The following is an 18,172-nucleotide window of genomic DNA, read 5'->3' as shown; positions in this document are numbered from 1 at the left end:
TACTCTGCGCTGAAATTAAAGCGATCCTTAAAGGATCTTACTTGGACAATTTTACCCGAAGCTCTTATAAATTAACATTTATTTAATGAGCATGAACTTATTTCTAGCGTTTAACTCATTTATCAATCTTAAGACACTGATCGAGCTCAAAAGTAATCAACATTTTACTGTGTACGAAGCCGCAAAGTTTCACACAAATTTAGACATTTAACAGTTTCATTTTTAATTATTTTTTTTTGTCTATCTTATTTTCCATAAGAATTTGGGGCTGTATTTCTAACACTGGAAAATAAATGACATACGTAACACCAACGTCATGTGTAACACATTAATAGTTATATTTTGTAGAAAATGTCCTGCGTTTTATGGATTTTCAAATTTTTCCCCCCCAAAATAATCCAACGGTTCTTTTTTACTGTGATGTCACTAGCAGTTTCTAGTCATTTGATATTGAATAATCCAGTGAAGCAAACGGTCAAGACACTTTCAGGGATAAAATATATATTTCCCAGGACATCTATCAGTTCTTTTGTCATTATTGGTTAATTTGTCCATCCATAAAAGCGTTTCTCGTGGTAATAATAAAACACAACATTTACAGCAGTTTAAGTTTAGTTCTTTTTATTGAAGATGCGCTTCATGAAACCGACATAGCACCGGACGTCTCTGAGGTAGCCACATTCAGACAGGACGATTCTGAGTTGTCCACATTCAGATGGGACGTTTCTGAGTTGTCCACATTCAGACGGGACGATTCTGAGTTGTCCACATTCAGACGGGACGATTCTGAGTTGTCCACATTCAGACGGGACGATTCTGAGTTGTCCACATTCAGACCGGACGATTCCACCGATCTGAGGCGCGTTTAAGGCCTTTTAACAATGACACGTAATAATAACATGAGTAGAAGGCACGAGAGAGAAAACGCCTCAGGATCGGCACAAAAGAAACGCCCGAGTCCAGTCAACAGTGTAAAAACATGTCAGACACGTATTACAAAAGAGCAAATGAAATGTAAGAAACGGTCATGTCGTCTTGTGCATTTAAAATCGTGACATTTAACAGTATTTCAGATTCACAGTCACTTCCTGTTTGGACATGGGCAGATCGTGTGACTGTAACCTAGCAACCAAACTGTAAAGAAGACGTGTGATCCATACAAACCACACGTCGGTCATGATTTCACGATAAATATTGCCTTATAACGCCTTTATTTAGTTGAATTTTGTCATTTGAACTGTCGGAAAAGTGTGTAGTTTCCGCAAAAAACTCGGTGGCACGTCGCGCGTTGATGACATCACAGAGGGATCCCGTTTCAGCCCCACTTCCTGTCATTTCAGAGTTTTATTTCTCTAAAGTTCCTCACAAACCGATGTAAAACGCGGATGTAAAACTATGACAGATATTTACCACGAGTTCTGTCCCAACAAACAACTCACAAAGAAACGTTTGTCATGGGAACTTTAAATCTTCTTTTCTTAATTTGTACATTTAAAGACTAAACTAAACTGCACGAGAAAAGAAAAGAGTTGAAACACGGAGACGGGTGCGGCGCGGAAACGACCAAACATTTCCTGATTCAAAGCACCTTTTGTAAAAGAAGGCAACGAGTTCTTATAAAGAAAAGGGAAAAACACGCTAAAAGAAACGCAAACGACACACTTCAACATAGAGAAAACATGCAACGTATAAAACACAAAATAAATTAGATTTTTTTTTTAAAGTGAAAAAGCATAATCCGCAGTTTTTGCCTAAAGATTTTTTGTTTTAAATATGACAGATTTTCCACAATCTGACTCCTGCAACCAAGGAATAAAAACCCTAACTCTATAAGGTGCACGGGGCGGAGTCACAAGGCGGAGTCAAGGGGAGGAGTCAAGGGGCGGAGTCATGTGCAGTAGAATCCGAGTGACTGAGGAGAGACTGTGCGCGGCGTTAGAGCAGGTGCTGTGGGCAGTGGATCTGGTCCTGGTCCTCCAGCAGCTCCAGGATGCCGCTCACGATGGCCTGAAGAGCCAAACCCAGCGCCTCGCCGTTGTAGGGCTTCCCCAGAGGAGGCACGTGCACAAAGGCGGCGCGGCCACGGCTCAAGTACAGCGACGTGTAGTAGGTGAAGTCGCACAGGTATCTGCACGAGAAGCAGAGGGTCAGGAGCGTCCGAGCATGTCCAGAGACTAGAAGAGACTTAGAAACAGACAGAACCAGAAACAGACAGAACCAGAAACAGACAGAACCAGAACCAGACAGAACCAGAAACAGACAGAACCAGAAACAGACAGAACCAGAAACAGACATAACCAGGAACAGACAGAACCAGAAACAGACAGAACCAAGAAAAGACAGAACCAGGAACAGACAGAACCAGAACCAGACAGAACCAGAAACAGACAGAACCAGAAACAGACAGAACCAGAAACAGACAGAACCAGAAACAGACAGAATCAGAAACAGACAGAATCAGAAACAGACAGAACCAGACAGAACCAGGAACAAACAGAACCAGAAACAGGAACAGACAGAACCAGGAACAAACAGAACCAGAACCAGGAACAGACAGAACCAGGAACAAACAGAACCAGAACCAGGAACAGACAGAACCAGGAACAAACAGAACCAGAAACAGACAGAACCATCGCCACGTTTAAAGAACCAGAGACATCAATAACACGTTTGGTTCAGAGGCTTCATCTGGAAATGTTTGAGTTGGCGCTGGGCCACGGAGTCTCCTCAACACTCAAACACAAAGACATGAGCCATTTGTGAAACTTTAGGCCTGATCTAGAGCACTGTCTGCTGATGATATTAACATAATTAATGGTATTAACATAATTAATGGTATTAACAATTAATAGTATTAACATAATTAATGGTATTAACATAATTAATGGTATTAACATAATTCATGGTTTTAACATAATTCATATATAATACTTGGTCAAAGGTTTTCAAAAGATCGAAGAACAACTCAACGTTCACTCATTTAAGTCCAAACTTCTGAACGTTTGTGATGTAAGAGAGACTCCGCTGAACGCCCTAAATGACCGCTCCCCGATCCAGAGGCGTGACTGACCGTCCGGCGTCCTTGGAGACGGACACGGCGACGCCCAGGCCGGCGCCGCTCACACGTTTACACACAGACTCCAGGTCGAGGACAGAGTTGATACAGTCGGGGCCTCCAGCCACGCAGCAGTGAGCGTCAGGACAACGCCCACTGTTGTCACGCACTCGGTAACCATGGTTACGCCCACACTTCTCCAGCGTCACCATGGACGCCATCTCGGACACGCCCACATGGATAATCAGCTGCAAACAACACAACAAGTCAACAATCCACTAGCTTTAAACCCTCAGGTCTAAACCAGGTCTAAACCAGGACTAAACCAGGAATAACCAGGTCTAAACCAGGACTAAACCAGGTCCAAACCAGGACTAAACCAGGACTAAACCAGGTCTAAACCAGGACTAAACCAGGACTAAACCAGGTCTAAACCAGGACTAAACCAGGTCCAAACCAGGACTAAACCAGGTCTAAACCAGGTCTAAACCAGGTCCAAACCAGGACTAAACCAGGACTAAACCAGGTCTAAACCAGGTCTAAACCAGGACTAAACCTGGGCAAAATCAGGTCTAAACCAGGTCTAAACCAGGACTAAACCAGGACTAAACCAGGTCTAAACCAAGACTAAACCAAGACTAAACCAGGACTAAACCCAGTCCAGAACGTGAACGTGGAGTTTGGACCCGACACAAACTAAAGAGTTCAGATTTTCCTTTAGAAAGCACTCTGAAGACTCCAGAACTATAAGTGAGATCTTATAAAGGTGATGTTCAGGTGGAGGTTGGTGGAGGTCTCACCAGAGGCTGATACTGCTTCCACAGCGCTGGCACCAGAGTCTGGACCGTGTCGTACTCCACTGGGACCTCGTACACGTGAAGGTCCACGTCACTGCCCAGGCCCAGCTTCTTCAGCTCCTGCACAACAGAGACACTCATGAGCTTTCATCTGAACTCCTCACACGTCCGAGTCATGAGCTTTAATCTAATACCCTAAACTTAGACATTTACTTATTTTTGTGCAATAAAATACCTTAAACTTAGACATTTACTTATTTTTGTGCAATAAAAGACCCTAAACTTGAACATTTACAGACACGCTTTAGCACACTTGTCTAAAGAACTCTCATCTCAACTCTCAAAACATTACGTGGCGTTCAGGACATGAGTGTCCAGAGCGCCTCACGCCGCTGGACAGCTGACCCGTATCTGCATCGTGACCCCTCCCCTGACTCTTGACCCCGCCCCTGACCCCTGAGCCCGCTCACCCCTTTGTCTGGCCTTAATGTCCTCATCAAGAGCGTCTAGACACCGTGACACCCCTGTGACACCCCCCCAGCCCCTCCTCCCCCACCCAAAACATGGGACGGCGACGCCCACGACATCGATAACACGCACAACACGATGTTGACACTGAAACCACAAAACAAGACGTGAACTCTAACTCTCATATTACATTTCCAGTTTCTCAGTTTTCTCTTTCACATTCAGGCGTTTCCGTGGAAACAACAGACGTGTCCGACCGGTTTTCTTCTTCCACCACTTCGACTTTTAGTTATTTTGATGTTGTTTGTTCACCTGTTTTCTGTAACTTCCCGACTCTCTGAATACTCGGATACTTGGCGAATCGTTTGCATATAAATATTACAAGTTCCATGTTTGAAGTATTATAGAATTGGACTTTGTTATGAGTGAAAATAACCACGCTCTAGATAGAACAATCCGGCGCTAAAATGAGGATTATTCTGATAAACTATATGATTGTTGATCGTCCCATCGTCATATGGATGATTTAAACACACTTCTCTGCAGCCAATCAGAGCGGGCGATGCAGTCACGTGTTCGTTCAGAACAATGAGGCGCTCTCAGAAACTCACGCGGTTTTTAATGAAACGTAACAGCAATTTACATGGTCAAACTGTCACGCGTTTGGGACATTTAAAAGTGAAAAATGCGGAGCAGATTTTAGATTTATTATTTAGTTTGTGTTTGAACTTGATCTGACTCTAATTTAATCTCATTTATGAAACTTCAGAGTGTGGTAAATGAGGCTCAGACTCTAGTACAGTTTGATGTAGCTGCTTCTGTGGGAGGAGAATGTCTCTGTGGGAGGAGCATGTCCCAGAGAATCCATAAATGTGTTGTAACTGTCAAATGTGTCGTAACTGGGTCGTAAATGTGTCATAATTGTGTCGGAAATGTGTCATAACTGTGTCAACAGTGTCATAACTGTGTCATGTGTCATAAATGTGTCATAACTGTGTCGTAAATGTGTCATAAATGTGTCATGTGTGATAAATGTATGATAAATGTGTCATAAATGTGGCATAAATGTGGCATAACTGTGGGCGGGGCCTGCTGACCTCACCTGCACTGCGACCCAGCTGGCATTGACCGTGTGCTCTCCGAACGGCCCGAAACCTGAAAAACATCACGAGTCAAACACAGGACGAAAGGAGAGATTTACACCTGAAACAGTCTCAACGAACCGGGCCTGAACCGGGCCTGAACCGGGCCTGAACCGGGCCTGAACCGGGCCTGAACCAGGCCTGAACCGCATCTGTGGGCATCGAGCATGTTTGTTTACACTGGAGCCCCCCCCCCCTTCAGGCACGCAGCAGGTCAGGGGCCCCAGGAGCGTCTCTGGGGACCGGGCGTCTGACAGGCCGCTGAAAAGAAGCCCCCGACGGGGTCAGCAGCTGTGCACCGGAGCCTTTTGTGGAGGCGACGTTCCCAGGCCTTTGTGTCTGAAAGCGGGGCCCCGATCCTGGACCCGGCCCCAGTCATGGATGCGGCCCCGATCCTGGTCCTGGACACGATCCTGGACGCGGCCCCAGTCATGGACGCGGCCCCGATCCTGGACGTGGCCCCTGACGACGGGGCTCGTCAGGAGCCTAAATGGTTGAAAAATAGAGTTGAACTGAAGGTTCTCAGACTTTTTCAAAACCGTTTTAGAGTAAGAGTTGAAATGTGGCGACTGGAGGAGAAAGTGTCAAAAAAAGAGTTATTTAGAAATGGTTTATTATTTTTTGACATTTGGACTGGATAATAAAAAGGTCTTTGTATCTCAGATTCCTGTTTACAGGTGTATTGCTGATTGCCATGGCAACAGTGCCAGATTTTCAACACTTGTTTTGTTTCTGTGTGTAAACGTGTGAATTGTTTCATTTTCCATAAAAAGCTTTGAGTGACACGTGACTGGGTCTGGAGTCCTGGATGCAGCTACAGTCACACATCAACAGCCAAAAGAACCATATTTCCATGGAAACGACAAGGCTCCTCCAAGTACGAGTCAGGTTTGTGGAGATGCAAGCCCACTTTGTGTTTGTTTATTTATTTGTTTATTTGTTTGTTTGTTTGGGGGAAACGGCTCTAATGTAAGTGTTTTATTTTGACAAACAGAATGTGAAATAAGTTAAATCAGAGTCTGATGCTTTAGAAGTCCACAGACTTTATTAGAATATTGAATAACCTGTTTAAGCCTGTTATTGGTGGAATGTTCTTAATCGGGTGAGAAACAATTAAGATGAGAATGAGAACTATTTAATCCTCAAACGTCAGAAGCAACTTAGAGATTTACCTGTTTTACATTCAGAGTTCTGAACAAATCTATTGTACTGCACTAACAGACTTAACCAGACTTAACCAGACATAACCAGACTACAGCAGACTTAACCAGACTTAACCAGACATAACCAGACTACAGCAGACTTAACCAGACTTAACCAGACATAACCAGACTTAACCAGGCGCGTTTAAAGCTGTTTATTCCTCTTTTTTGGGATCAGAAAATGACGCGGGGCTCGAGCATTGGCCCCTCACACAGCACTGACCTGTGACGACCACCGTCCGCTTCTCCCGCGCCTCTGTCCCGGTCCTCTGTCCCGTGCCTCGGTCCTCTGTCCCGCGCCTCTGTCCCGTGTCTCCGCAGTGCTGTCCTGTCCCCGGAGGAGCAGACACACACGGGACAGACCGGTTCAGCGAGTGCAAGTGGCCCCCGCGCGCGGCCCCCCCCCCCCCTCCCGCTACGTTAGTGTGACGTAAGACAGTGGGAGGTCCTTAATGAAACGCCCCGTCATCAGAATGTAAACAAATGAACGCAAATAATTATTTAAGATAAGATGAGTCCCACAATGGGGAAATTCCAGTGTTGCAACATAAAGTAGGAACAGAAGTAAAAGAACAAATAACTTATAGAAAACTTAAAAAAAAACACTCTTAATAGAAAACCTCTTATATTCTTAATAAAAAGTTAAAATAAATAAAGATAGTAGTAACAAAAGAAACACTTATTTACAGCAGTTATATGGAGAGTATTGCACCAATATGATTGACATTATGTCAGAGTATTGCACATGACTATGTCAGTATTGTACATGAATATGTCAGTATTGCACATGATTATGTCAGTATTGCACATGATTATCTCAGTATTGCACATGATTATGACAGTATTGCACATGAATATGTCAGTATTGCACATGGGCATGACAATATTGCACATGGGTATGACAGTATTGCACATGGGTACGTCAGAATTGCACATGGGTATGACAGTATTGCACATGGGTATGACAGTATTGCACATGGGTATGACAGTGTTTGTTGTAGAGTCTGACAGCAGCAGAAGGAAAGACGTGTGAAACGTCTCCTTCACACAACGAGAGTGGATCAGTCACTAAAGCAGTGTAGAGGGTGAAGAGAAAGGGTGCGAGGACAGTGCCCTGGGGCCACACTGCAGGTCTCCCACACTGCAGGTCCCTCACACTGCAGGTCCCTCACACTGCAGGTCCCCCACACTGCAGGTCCCTCACATTGCAGGTCCTTCACACTGCAGGTCCCCCTACACTGCAGGTCCCTCACACTGCAGGTACCCCACACTGCAGGTCTTCCACACTGCAGGTCCCTCACATTGCAGGTCCCTCACACTGCAGGTCCCCCTACACTGCAGGTCCCCCACACTGCAGGTACTCCACACTGCAGGTACCCCACACTGCAGGTCCTCCACACTGCAGGCCCCCTACATGGCAGGTCCCCCTCACTGCAGGTCCCCCTCACTGCAGGTCCCCCTCACTGCAGGTCCCCCTCACTGCAGGTCCCTCACACTGCAGGTCTCCCACACTGCAGGTCCCCCACACTGCAGGTCCCTCACACTGCAGGTCCCTCACACTGCAGGTCCCCCTACACTGCAGGTCCCCCTACACTGCAGGCCCCCTACACGGCAGGTCCCCCTCACTGCAGGTCCCCCACACTGCAGGTCCCCTACACTGCAGGTCCCCCACACTGCAAGCCCCTCACACTGCAGGCCCCCCACACTGCAGGCCCCCCACACTGCAGGCCCCCCACACTGCAGGTCCTGGTGTCAGACACACAGTCCCGGGCTCTCACAAACTGGGGTCGGTCTGTGAGGTAGTCCAGGATCCACTCTGCCAGGTCGTACTCCACACCAGCCGTCTCCAGCTTGTCCCTCAGGAGCCGTCTCCAGCTTGTCCCTCAGGAGCCGTCTCCAGCTTGTCCCTCAGGAGCCGTCTCCAGCTTGTCCCTCAGGAGCAGCGGCTGATGGTGTTGAAGGCGCTGGAGAGGTCAAAGGTCAGGATCCTCACAGAGCTGCCAGGCTTCTCCAGGTGAGAGAGAGAGCGGTGCAGCAGGGAGATGACGGCGTCCTCCACAGGCCGATGTGCAAACTGCAGAGGGTCCACGGCTGAAGTCTTCATGACAAACACTGAACGTTGAGTTTTTACTTTTTAAAATCACAACTGAGGAGAAAACAAAACTATTTTTCAGTCTCAAAAGTAAAGTTTGTGGTAAATTACGTAATTTCTTTGTTTGAAGGAAGGAAAATGGAGTTTGAAATCAGTTCATTCAATGTTTAAATTTAATAATGTAATAATGTAATAAGCCCTAATGCTACTGATATGTGTATTTAATATTGAAGAATCGAAGAGAAACTGAATTGAGTGTAATATATAATGAATGTTTGCAGCAACAATCATAATCATTCTGTCACAATCTCATATGAATCACACAAACGATGTAAAATACAGTTGTGATTGTGTTTAAACGGCTCGTGTGCTCATGACCCCGAGAGGTCAAGTCAAGGAAATGTGATTCACGTTTGAAGAAAGTTCAGGAAAATCAGGAAGAACAAATATGATCCTTTGTTGTTCTGTTAATTCTATAAAATGTGACTTTTGTGACGCTCTGTAAAAGTGAGAATCTCTTTTCTTTTCTTCACAAGACAAACACACTGAGAATGTGAACAATAAAACACTGCGTGGCTTTCTGCAGGCGGACGGAACATTCTCCATGGCAACGAGCACGAGTCAGGTTTGTGGAGACGCAGCATTGACTCTATGTATGAATATGTGTCAGATTCAAATTTGACCCAAACGTTTCGAGGCTTCAAACGCTCCAGAGCGATTTCTAGTGGTGATCTTTAGTACTGCAACATTCACTGTGGTTCTGTGGTAATAAAATAACCTTGCATTTTAGTTGTGTGTATTATAGATGCAAATGTGTTTATAGAATAATATGAATATAAACATATATCTGTTAAGCAGGGAGCGAGGATTTTTTTTTTTTTTTACACTTAAGGTCTTTTTGTTTTGTTTTTTGCAAAATTCAACAACAAAAATAAAAAAAATAAAAAAATTCAAAAAACACACTGGAAAAAAGGCAAAAGCGGAGAAGGACAGGTCAGCTCGAGTCCTGTCCCACACTGACCCGCGTGGGACAAACTCTAGAGCACGTGACGTCATTATATCATGACGTATGTCGCTTTTCACAAACAATAAACACGTTTGAGACTTTATAAAGTCAGACTCTCAATAAGACGACCGCCCTCTACCGACAAACCCGTGAAACACCCACCTGAGTCACGTGACCAGCGCCATGACACAGCTAAGTCACGTGACTAATGCCTGAAAGCCGTGAATCGAGGCGCATGCGCAGGAGATTGGTATCGAGGCGCATCCGCTGAAAGCCTGTTCCAGCGCTGCCGTCACGAGCCATACTCGAGCTAAAAAACATTTAAATAAATCTGTGAAGTTTGATAAAAGATCAGATCCAGCTGCAGAGATGGTAATGTTTGTGCGTGCGGGAGTTTCCCCAGCTTCTCTTCCGGTTTAAACGTTTTATAGTCGCGTTTCTGACGTTAACATGCTAAAAGTGTTAGCATCGAAGCTAAAGCTGAACTGTGCCGCTCAAACGCGTCTTAAATGGGAATAATCCAGAGCTGCAGAGGATAAAAGGAACAATTATGTGTTTAGTTATGACGATTTCTGCAATTTACATGAGATTTGACTTTAATTATATTTTACAGTTCACGTTTTAGATCCTGCCATAATGAGAGAAACCTTAATATTACAATAATGAATGTACAATTCAGCTTTTTTCATCCAAACGTGAACAAAACATAATATTAATGCAGTCAAACAAGAGAACACGCATTTAAATGAATATAAATGGACACATTTAAGTCATTTTATGGATTTATACAAAGACATAGATCATTCTTGAAACTTTACTTACAAAAGTATGTTTGTGTAAAAAATGTGTTATGAATACAGATAATTTTTCAGTTTAAGTCCAAATGTAATACTATTATTGTTGAAAGTTGGATTATTATACTTTATTCCAATAATGTAAGTAAAAATAAACTTTCAGAGTGTAATTTTGATTGTTTCTTTTGTGTTTGTTCAATTTGTCTAAACGCTTTTGTGATTTATATTCTCATAATCACAAATACTGGAGTAAATTATATTTTGTTGTACATTTCAGCTTCCTCTGTCGCTGCTGAAGACCGCTCAGAATCATCCCATGGTGAGGAAACATCACATCAGAGAGTTTCTGTTATGAAAAGAATGCAATGTCAGAGTTTTATGGTTCATTTGACAGTCGCTTGTTTTCATACTAAAATGGCCCAGACTAAACACGTTTGGCAGTAAAATGACTCTTTCTCTCTTTCTTTGCTGAAGCTGGTGGAGCTGAAGAATGGCGAGACTTACAACGGCCACTTGGTCAGCTGCGACAACTGGATGAACATCAACCTCCGAGAGGTCATCTGCACGTCCAGGGTGAGAGCCGCGCCCGCTTTGTGTCGGGGCATCTGCCTTAAAGCCGTCACAGAGCGTCCAAAGCGTCCAGTTTACATTCAAAGTCTTATGTAAACGCGCATCGAACGCGTTCTGCGTTTTCCGCGACGAGCGTGGCGTGTCTGGGGCGTTTTGGCATGGGACGCTCTCGACGCCTCTGGCGCGCGTCCAAAGCGTCAGACGCCGAAATGTTCAGCTTTGTCCAACTTTCTGCGTTGGACGCTCCAGTGACGTGCTACGCACGACCCAGAAGAAGACCCAAAACAAACCCTGCCACAATAAAAATAAAATCTTTAAGACGCAGCTCTTTGAGCAAATAATGATATTGACTAAACTCTGCTAGGCTCTGAAGTATCTGTGGGTCCCAGACGGGCACCGGGGCCCATCACCTCCGTTTTTGCACTTTGTAAAGTTAATAAATCAAAGCCATGGTCCGCCATTAAACTCCATTTACACCACGAGTAAAGCAACACAGCACAATTCGCCATCAGAGGCAACTGTTGTGATTTTGGGCGTTACAAAAATAAATTGAATTTAATTGAATTAAACTGAACTCCTCCACTGAGCATGTGCAGATGCCTCGGACGCATTTCTGCTGCTGAGAGTATTTTACGGACGTGAGTCAGGGGCGTCTGTCTTCAAATGTACAGGTGTCCGACTTCTGCGTCCGGCGGTGTGAGCGTACCATTAACCTGCATTCATGAAAAAATATATATACTCATTTTATCCCCATATTTTTACCCCTGAATTGTGCATATTTTAGGTTTATAATTTCACTTCCTGTTTGTAATTGAGACATCACAGGATATGGGCCAAAACTAACTACGGTACTTTTTAAAAATGTGATGCATAAAAATATATGAAAGTAACTTATTTTGTTGAATTAATGTAAAAAAAAAAAACTGATTCTTTTGTGTAAATTCTGCATAAATTTGGATGTGTGATGTCACTTTTTCTACCAATTTTTCACCTTTTCTCCACAAATACCTGCTCGATTGGTGTAAAACTGTCATTTATATTTACAGCAAGTTTAAATGCACCAGATAAAGTCATATTTAGAAGTTATAATGGTGTAGTTTTAATTTGTCGTATTTGTGCGGCGCAGGATGGAGATAAGTTCTGGAGAATGCCCGAGTGTTACATCCGCGGCAGCACCATCAAGTACCTGCGCATCCCGGATGAGATCATCGACATGGTGAAGGAGGAGGTGGTGTCCAAGGGGCGTGGCCGGGGCGGAGCTCAGCAGAACAAGCAGCAAGGCAAAGGTCGAGGCGGCCCGGGCAGAGGTCAGACCCTTTGACACCTCTGACCCTTTGACACCTGTGACCCTTTGACACCTGTGACCCTTTGACACCTCTGACCCTTTGACACCTCAGACCCTTTTACTTAAATTATTATTATTAGGCCCGAGCGTCACAAGCTGGCGAGAGGTCTATCTATCTAGTTCCGTAAGGCCGTGTGAATGTAATGCAAAAATTGAACATTATTACTGTATAGAGGGCCGATAACACAAAGTGGGCGGAGCCCACTCAAAATGAACGAAAGTACCAGTCAGTGACCAGGGACCCATACCATGAGGTAGGAAATGTACAAGCGCTTTCCGAAAATGTATAGTTTATTATATTCGAAAAATGGGAAACATTGTTTTTGCGTCGGAATATTATTATTTCTTCTTCTCCGGACCAACCCCCCTATTTTTCACCCAGTGAACATTTAATGAAAAAAAATTGCACACCTCTAAAAATCGTGCCTCTCTACATTCTGGCTATCTCCTTTTTCTGAAATTAAAAAAGTGGCGCGTCAGTGCCCCCAAATGCACAAAAAATGCATTGAGAGAAATGGCCCCAAAAAAATCTGACCGTAGATTTATGAAATTTGGCGCAGAGGTAAATGGTGACAAGAGAAGAAATAAATTATTACGGCAACGCCGTCCGCTAAACCAAATGTCGGCCATATTGGATCAAGATTTGCTAAGCATGATTCGGGAGTTTTTCCAAACGTCGTACTTTTACCAACTCCTCCTAGGACGTTGGCCAGAAAAAGCTGACATTTGGTGAAAGTGGTGTTGAGGAGTGGGACATCATCCAAAATTACTTTGATATCGGTCACAGTGTCTGTGCGGCGAAGCCGCAAACTAGCTAAAATTTCAGAAATGTTTCAACTTTTAAATTTGCTGCCGCTTGCGCAAACAAAGTCCGAATTGCTTCAAATTTGAATCAGTTCTTAAACCCTCTGCCCTAAACCTACTCGAGGTGAAACAAATCAATTTGGCGGGACAGCGCCTCCTACAGAGTGAAATAAAATTGAATATGGAGAGTAAAATATTTCGTTTTTTGAAATTTGACACGCAATTCCATTTTGGCATCCCGATCAAAAAAGTCCATGAGACTCATGTCATATGTGTTACGGCGTACTTTTACAAGCTCCTCTTAGAGCGTTTGCCCTATTAACTTGACATGTGGTGAGACTCATCAGCAGTGGACCATCAAAAGTTATCAATTTTTATTCTAAGAGTCACTTGTCTTTGTGCGGCAGAGCCGCAAACCTTTCCTTTTTATATGTAAGGCAAAGGGGAGAAGACGCGATTACGTCAAGGATTCAGCAGTAGGTGTAATAAAAGGAAAATTGCGTTATCGGGTGGCGTGGCGGTCATTGCCGCTTGCGGCTATAATTATATTATCAATACATTTCTGCACTTTTGGGGCGACACTCAAATATTGCCTGATTCCAATGATATTTTACTCATCCGGAGTTCTCTTTGGCCCTGCCCAGCTCTGCGTTTTATTCTGTTTTTAAATCATGAATAATAATGAGATTATTATATATTTTTCTTTACATGGGTCAGTTTATTTCATGTACGTTTTTGTTGTATGTTTGAAAAAAAAAATCTGGTTGTAAATGGGGCGTGGTTGTAAATGGGGCGTGGTTGTAAATGGGGTGTGGTTACGGGTTGCAGGCGTGTTCGGTGGGCGTGGCAGAGGCATGAGTGGACCCGGCCGAGGACAACAACAGCCGCCAGAGAAGAAACCAGGAAAACCACAGGGAATGAAGAACCAGCACTAAACCCAGCGCCACCTACAGCCCGAGGACCTCAACTACACGACCGCCACATCACCACAGCCACATCACCACAGCCACATCACCACAGCCACATCACCACAGCCACAACATGTCAGGAGGAAACAGTTTGTGTTTGTTTGTCTTCACACGTGTGCGTTTAGCCGCAGAGATCATGTGTGTGACTCCGACAGACGGGACGCTCCGCTCGGCTGCACTTCTCACGTCTTTTAACTTTATTTTTAAACGTTTTTGTCAAACGATCGTTGGCAGAATTAAAAGAAATTATTTGAAAATAAAAACAGCTCTTGAGAAAAGACACTTATGTTGAAAAAGACTGACGTTATAAAGATGCAATTTGTTTCATTTGACTTTTGTAACGAAGACGATGTAATTTATTTACACGAGAACGGAAGAATTAAACTCCTGTTAAAATGCTGTGATGGTGTTTTTTTGAGTTTTAATGTTTTAAAATGTATATTTTATCATGTTTTATTGTGGTCAAGCTCTGTTTACAATTATTAATATCTAACCCATTTTATTAATAAAGGCACTTTTTATGAACTGAAACGTTTCAAAAGTGAAACATTACAAACCAACTCTAAGAAGTTAAATAAATAAAACACACTCAACCTCACAAACCATAATGTATATTGATATTGGATAATTTTGATTACAATATTTGTCAATCTAATCAGAAATATGCTAAAACGAGCTTGTCAGTAACTTAAATGGAGTGTAAAATTGCAGAAATATCACTTTGTTTTTATGGCAGAACACAATGACACTTTTTATGCCCTTAAAGCATAAACAAAGACTTTTATTACAATTGATTCAGGCGTAATAACTACTTCCCTAAAACCATGCCTCCTTAATTATGTGGTTATTACATTGTATTAGGTTTTTGGGACATTTTTAAGCCTTTGTTTGTTAAAACTACTGGAAAGTGTTGCTTTTTAAAAATATTTTTAAATAAAAAAGACTTAAATCACTACGTTTTTTGACTTTTCAGCTTTATAGTGCAGTTCCGCTGACTGCCTGCGGGGGGTGGTGTTGATTAACATGTTCTTCCCGGAGAGGGTTAGGGTTAGACTTGGACAGAGCCAGAATGACTTTTAAAAAGGAATCATTTTGTGTTTTTGTTCCCGTTTCGTCTGTAAATAAACTTAATCGGGACAAAGAGTCTTGACTTCAACTGGGTCAAATTGAATACAAATCTAACGCCCCAAACAACTAATAAGTAACTCAAGAATAATAATCGGGTGAAAACATTACTCTTTAAAGTTCACGCGGAGGGTTTTCATATTTTAACTTTACTCGGGTGAATATTTATCACAGTTTTACTTCCGTCCAGTCGCAGTTTGAGAAGAACATTTGGAAAATATAAGATGAAATTTACAGGAAGTAGAGCTGCATTCTGCAACTGATCATCAATGTGCGACGTGACGTTCAAAACACGTTTCTTTCTCAGTTTGAACAGTAATTTAACCAAATACTGGTGTCGTCGGGTATTATATTATTATTGGTCAAATCAGAAGTGTTTCAATGGATTGTTGGCCCTTGATTACGATGTGGTTGCTAGGTAACAGTTGTGGATTTACCTCTGTCCAACCAGAAAGTGACGTTGCAATCTAAATATCATTGAATCTGTCAAACCGGGGGGAAAATAATGTAATATTCATATTTTAATAATTCTAACTTGTCTGGACAAACCAACTCAAAAACGAGCGAAAAAATCTTTAATAGCAAAGACAAAGGCACTATTCAAGATGAACCATTTCAGATTTTCCTCGATAATACACTTTATTCATAAATCATTTCCATCTAGAAGCTTCAGTCGTATTCTGACTTATAAAAGTCTCGATGTGCAACAGAAATAACACTTTACTTGTCGATTACTAAAATAAACCTCACATTTCCTTCCTGATGGATCAGAGGCAGTGTGGCTGGGGAAGAACGTCTCAGACACTCGGACTATCAGCACAGGCGCTCCACAGGGCTGTGTACTCCGTAAAACGAATTAAGTTTGCGGACAACACCACCCTCATCGGGATGAGTCTGTCTACAGCTGGTGTCCTGGTGCAGCGGCAACAACCTGGAGTTCAACGCCCAGAAGACAGTGGAGATGATCATGGACTTCCCCCTCACCATCTCAGACATCTCCACTGTGGACTCCCTCCGCTTCTTCTGCACCACCATCACCCGGGACCTCAAGTGGGGGCCCACCATCAGCTCCTCATCAAGAAGGCTCAGCAGAGGATGTACTTCCTGCGGCAGCTGAGGAACGCAAAGCTGCAGCGGAGATGATGGTGCAGTTCTACACGGCCATCATTGAGTCCATCCTCATCTCCTCCTTCACCATGTGGTACGCTGGAGCCACAGCCAGGGACAAACAGAGACTACAGCGCCCTCTGCTAAGAAGTTGATCGGCTGCAGACTTCCTTCTCTGCAGGACCTGTACATCTCCAGGGTTCTAGGACGAGCAGGTCGGATCACAGGACCCTTCTCACCCTGGACATAGACTATTTGAGCCACTCCCCTCAGGCAGGAGGCCACTCCCCTCAGGCAGGAGGCCACTCCCCTCAGGCAGGAGGCCATCCGGACCAGAACCTCCCGTCACAAGAACAGTTTCTTTCCCTCAGCCATTGAACTCATGAACACTGCCTAAGCACCTTGCACTGTTCACTTCTTATTGCACTATAAAACTTTATATTTTATTATGTACATATCATGCCGTTTTGTATTCATTGTTCAATGTTTTGTCGTGTATGTTGCATCAAATCACCAGGACAAGTTCCTATGTTTGTGAATGTTGTTCATTGACAAATGACAATAAACCTTATTCTGACGATTCTGATTCTGACATTTATGACACTTTAACAGTGAAAAAGAAAGAAATATGCAGCACTATCCTTTATCTCCTCCTCTTCCTCGTTCTCCTCTTCCTCCTACTCCTCCTCTTCCTCCCACGCCTCCGCATCCTCACATCCTCGCGCGTATGAAAAGCCTCGTGCCGGACCAATCGCGTCCCGGCCCCGGCGTGCGTCATCGCCGGCGCGTGTTGCCATGGCGACCGCTGATGCCCCCCCCCCCTCCTCCTCTACCGCCTCCTCTTCCTCCTCCCGCTGCTGTGGTTCTTCTTCTCGGAGATGGAGCTCAGGTTGGGCTGGACGATGAGGGCGGCGCGCGTCATCACGTCCTCGGGGAACGAGGGCTATTTTTACCAGCGAGGAAGCGCAAAAGACGGATTTACCCAAAACAAAAGCCCGTCCCGAGAAGGCCGCGCTCAAATGTCCCGCACACATACACGCACAACACCTGCCTGTCTCCATGGTGATCAGGGCTGCAGTGCTTCAGTCGACAAGATTGTTAATGGCGTTGTACGGCAGGATTCCTGGAACAATCACATTTTTTTACACCGGAAACTGCCATGTCAAATGTTCAAACAAACCCTTTTATGACTTCAAACTTTATTTATAGAGCTGTTACAACAATAAAAATCAAGGCAATACAAAAGCGTAAAACTGTAAAAACGCAGTCTGAATAAATACATTCTGAGCCTTTAATAACACCTTATCATGTTTGCTGTTTATTACATTAATTTGCTCAATGTTTTCCTGGTAAAACACATAGATTATAAGATAAGATAAGATAATCCTTAATTGTCCCACATGGGGAAATTTTATTGATGCAACGCAGGCAGATACAGAGGTAGATACAGAGGTAGATACAGAAGAAAAGAACACATCACTTATAGGAAGTTTGAAAAACACTCTCAGCAGAAGATCTCTTATAAACAAAACCTCTCATTTCCCAACAAGGGATGGAGGGGAAAAATAATAAAGATAAAAATAAATAATAAATAAATACCATTGCATGTGATCACGACAGTAATTGCACATGAATTGCACAGTAACTGCACATGAATTGCACAGTAATTGCACAGTAGGACTAACAGTGTTTGTTAT

The 18,172-nt window shown here is 43.6% G+C and overlaps 3 protein-coding genes across 3 annotated transcripts in view; 2 read left to right on the top strand and 1 right to left on the bottom strand.

Annotated features, from left to right (window-relative positions):
• The window catches only part of LOC140353811 (transcription factor JunD-like), an 81,814-nt gene that overhangs the window by 58,467 nt on the left and 5,175 nt on the right, over window positions 1–18,172 (top strand). The window lies entirely within an intron of this gene.
• LOC140353453 (pyroglutamyl-peptidase 1-like) lies at window positions 625–10,065 on the bottom strand. The gene is made up of 6 exons (XM_072438029.1): window positions 9,975–10,065; window positions 6,888–7,079; window positions 5,423–5,475; window positions 3,856–3,972; window positions 3,071–3,303; window positions 625–2,128 (listed from the first exon to the last, which is right to left on the bottom strand). The coding sequence occupies exons 1-6, from the start codon at window positions 10,063–10,065 to the stop codon at window positions 1,936–1,938; spliced, it is 879 nt and encodes a 292-aa protein (XP_072294130.1). The 3' UTR covers window positions 625–1,935.
• On the top strand, window positions 10,018–14,632 carry lsm4 (LSM4 homolog, U6 small nuclear RNA and mRNA degradation associated). The gene is made up of 5 exons (XM_072438438.1): window positions 10,018–10,134; window positions 10,834–10,875; window positions 11,031–11,129; window positions 12,253–12,433; window positions 14,104–14,632. The coding sequence occupies exons 1-5, from the start codon at window positions 10,132–10,134 to the stop codon at window positions 14,208–14,210; spliced, it is 432 nt and encodes a 143-aa protein (XP_072294539.1). The 5' UTR covers window positions 10,018–10,131; the 3' UTR covers window positions 14,211–14,632.

The sequence above is a fragment of the Eucyclogobius newberryi genome, unplaced genomic scaffold (assembly GCF_026437365.1).
Source record: "Eucyclogobius newberryi isolate DKJ021-1_F unplaced genomic scaffold, fEucNew1.0.hap1 SCAF_9, whole genome shotgun sequence".
NCBI lineage: Eukaryota > Metazoa > Chordata > Actinopteri > Gobiiformes > Gobiidae > Eucyclogobius > Eucyclogobius newberryi.
The sequence above is the reverse complement of the archived record's forward strand: the minus strand, read 5'-3'. Positions and strand labels throughout refer to the sequence as shown.

What these genes read in the sequence shown, in the direction of transcription:
- LOC140353453 (XM_072438029.1), bottom strand. Translation starts at nt 10,065, where the DNA reads ATGGCTCGTGACGGCAGCGCTGGAACAGGCTTTCAGCGGATGCGCCTC. An exon ending in CCAGCTGGGTCGCAGTGCAG is followed by an intron (nt 3,973 to 5,422) that starts GTGAGGTCAGCA and finishes TCTGTTGTGCAG; the next exon opens with GAGCTGAAGAAGCTGGGCCT. An exon ending in GTCTCCAAGGACGCCGGACG is followed by an intron (nt 2,129 to 3,070) that starts GTCAGTCACGCC and finishes CTTCTCGTGCAG; the next exon opens with ATACCTGTGCGACTTCACCT.
- lsm4 (XM_072438438.1), top strand. An exon ending in CCGCTCAGAATCATCCCATG is followed by an intron (nt 10,876 to 11,030) that starts GTGAGGAAACAT and finishes TCTTTGCTGAAG; the next exon opens with CTGGTGGAGCTGAAGAATGG. An exon ending in TCGAGGCGGCCCGGGCAGAG is followed by an intron (nt 12,434 to 14,103) that starts GTCAGACCCTTT and finishes TACGGGTTGCAG; the next exon opens with GCGTGTTCGGTGGGCGTGGC.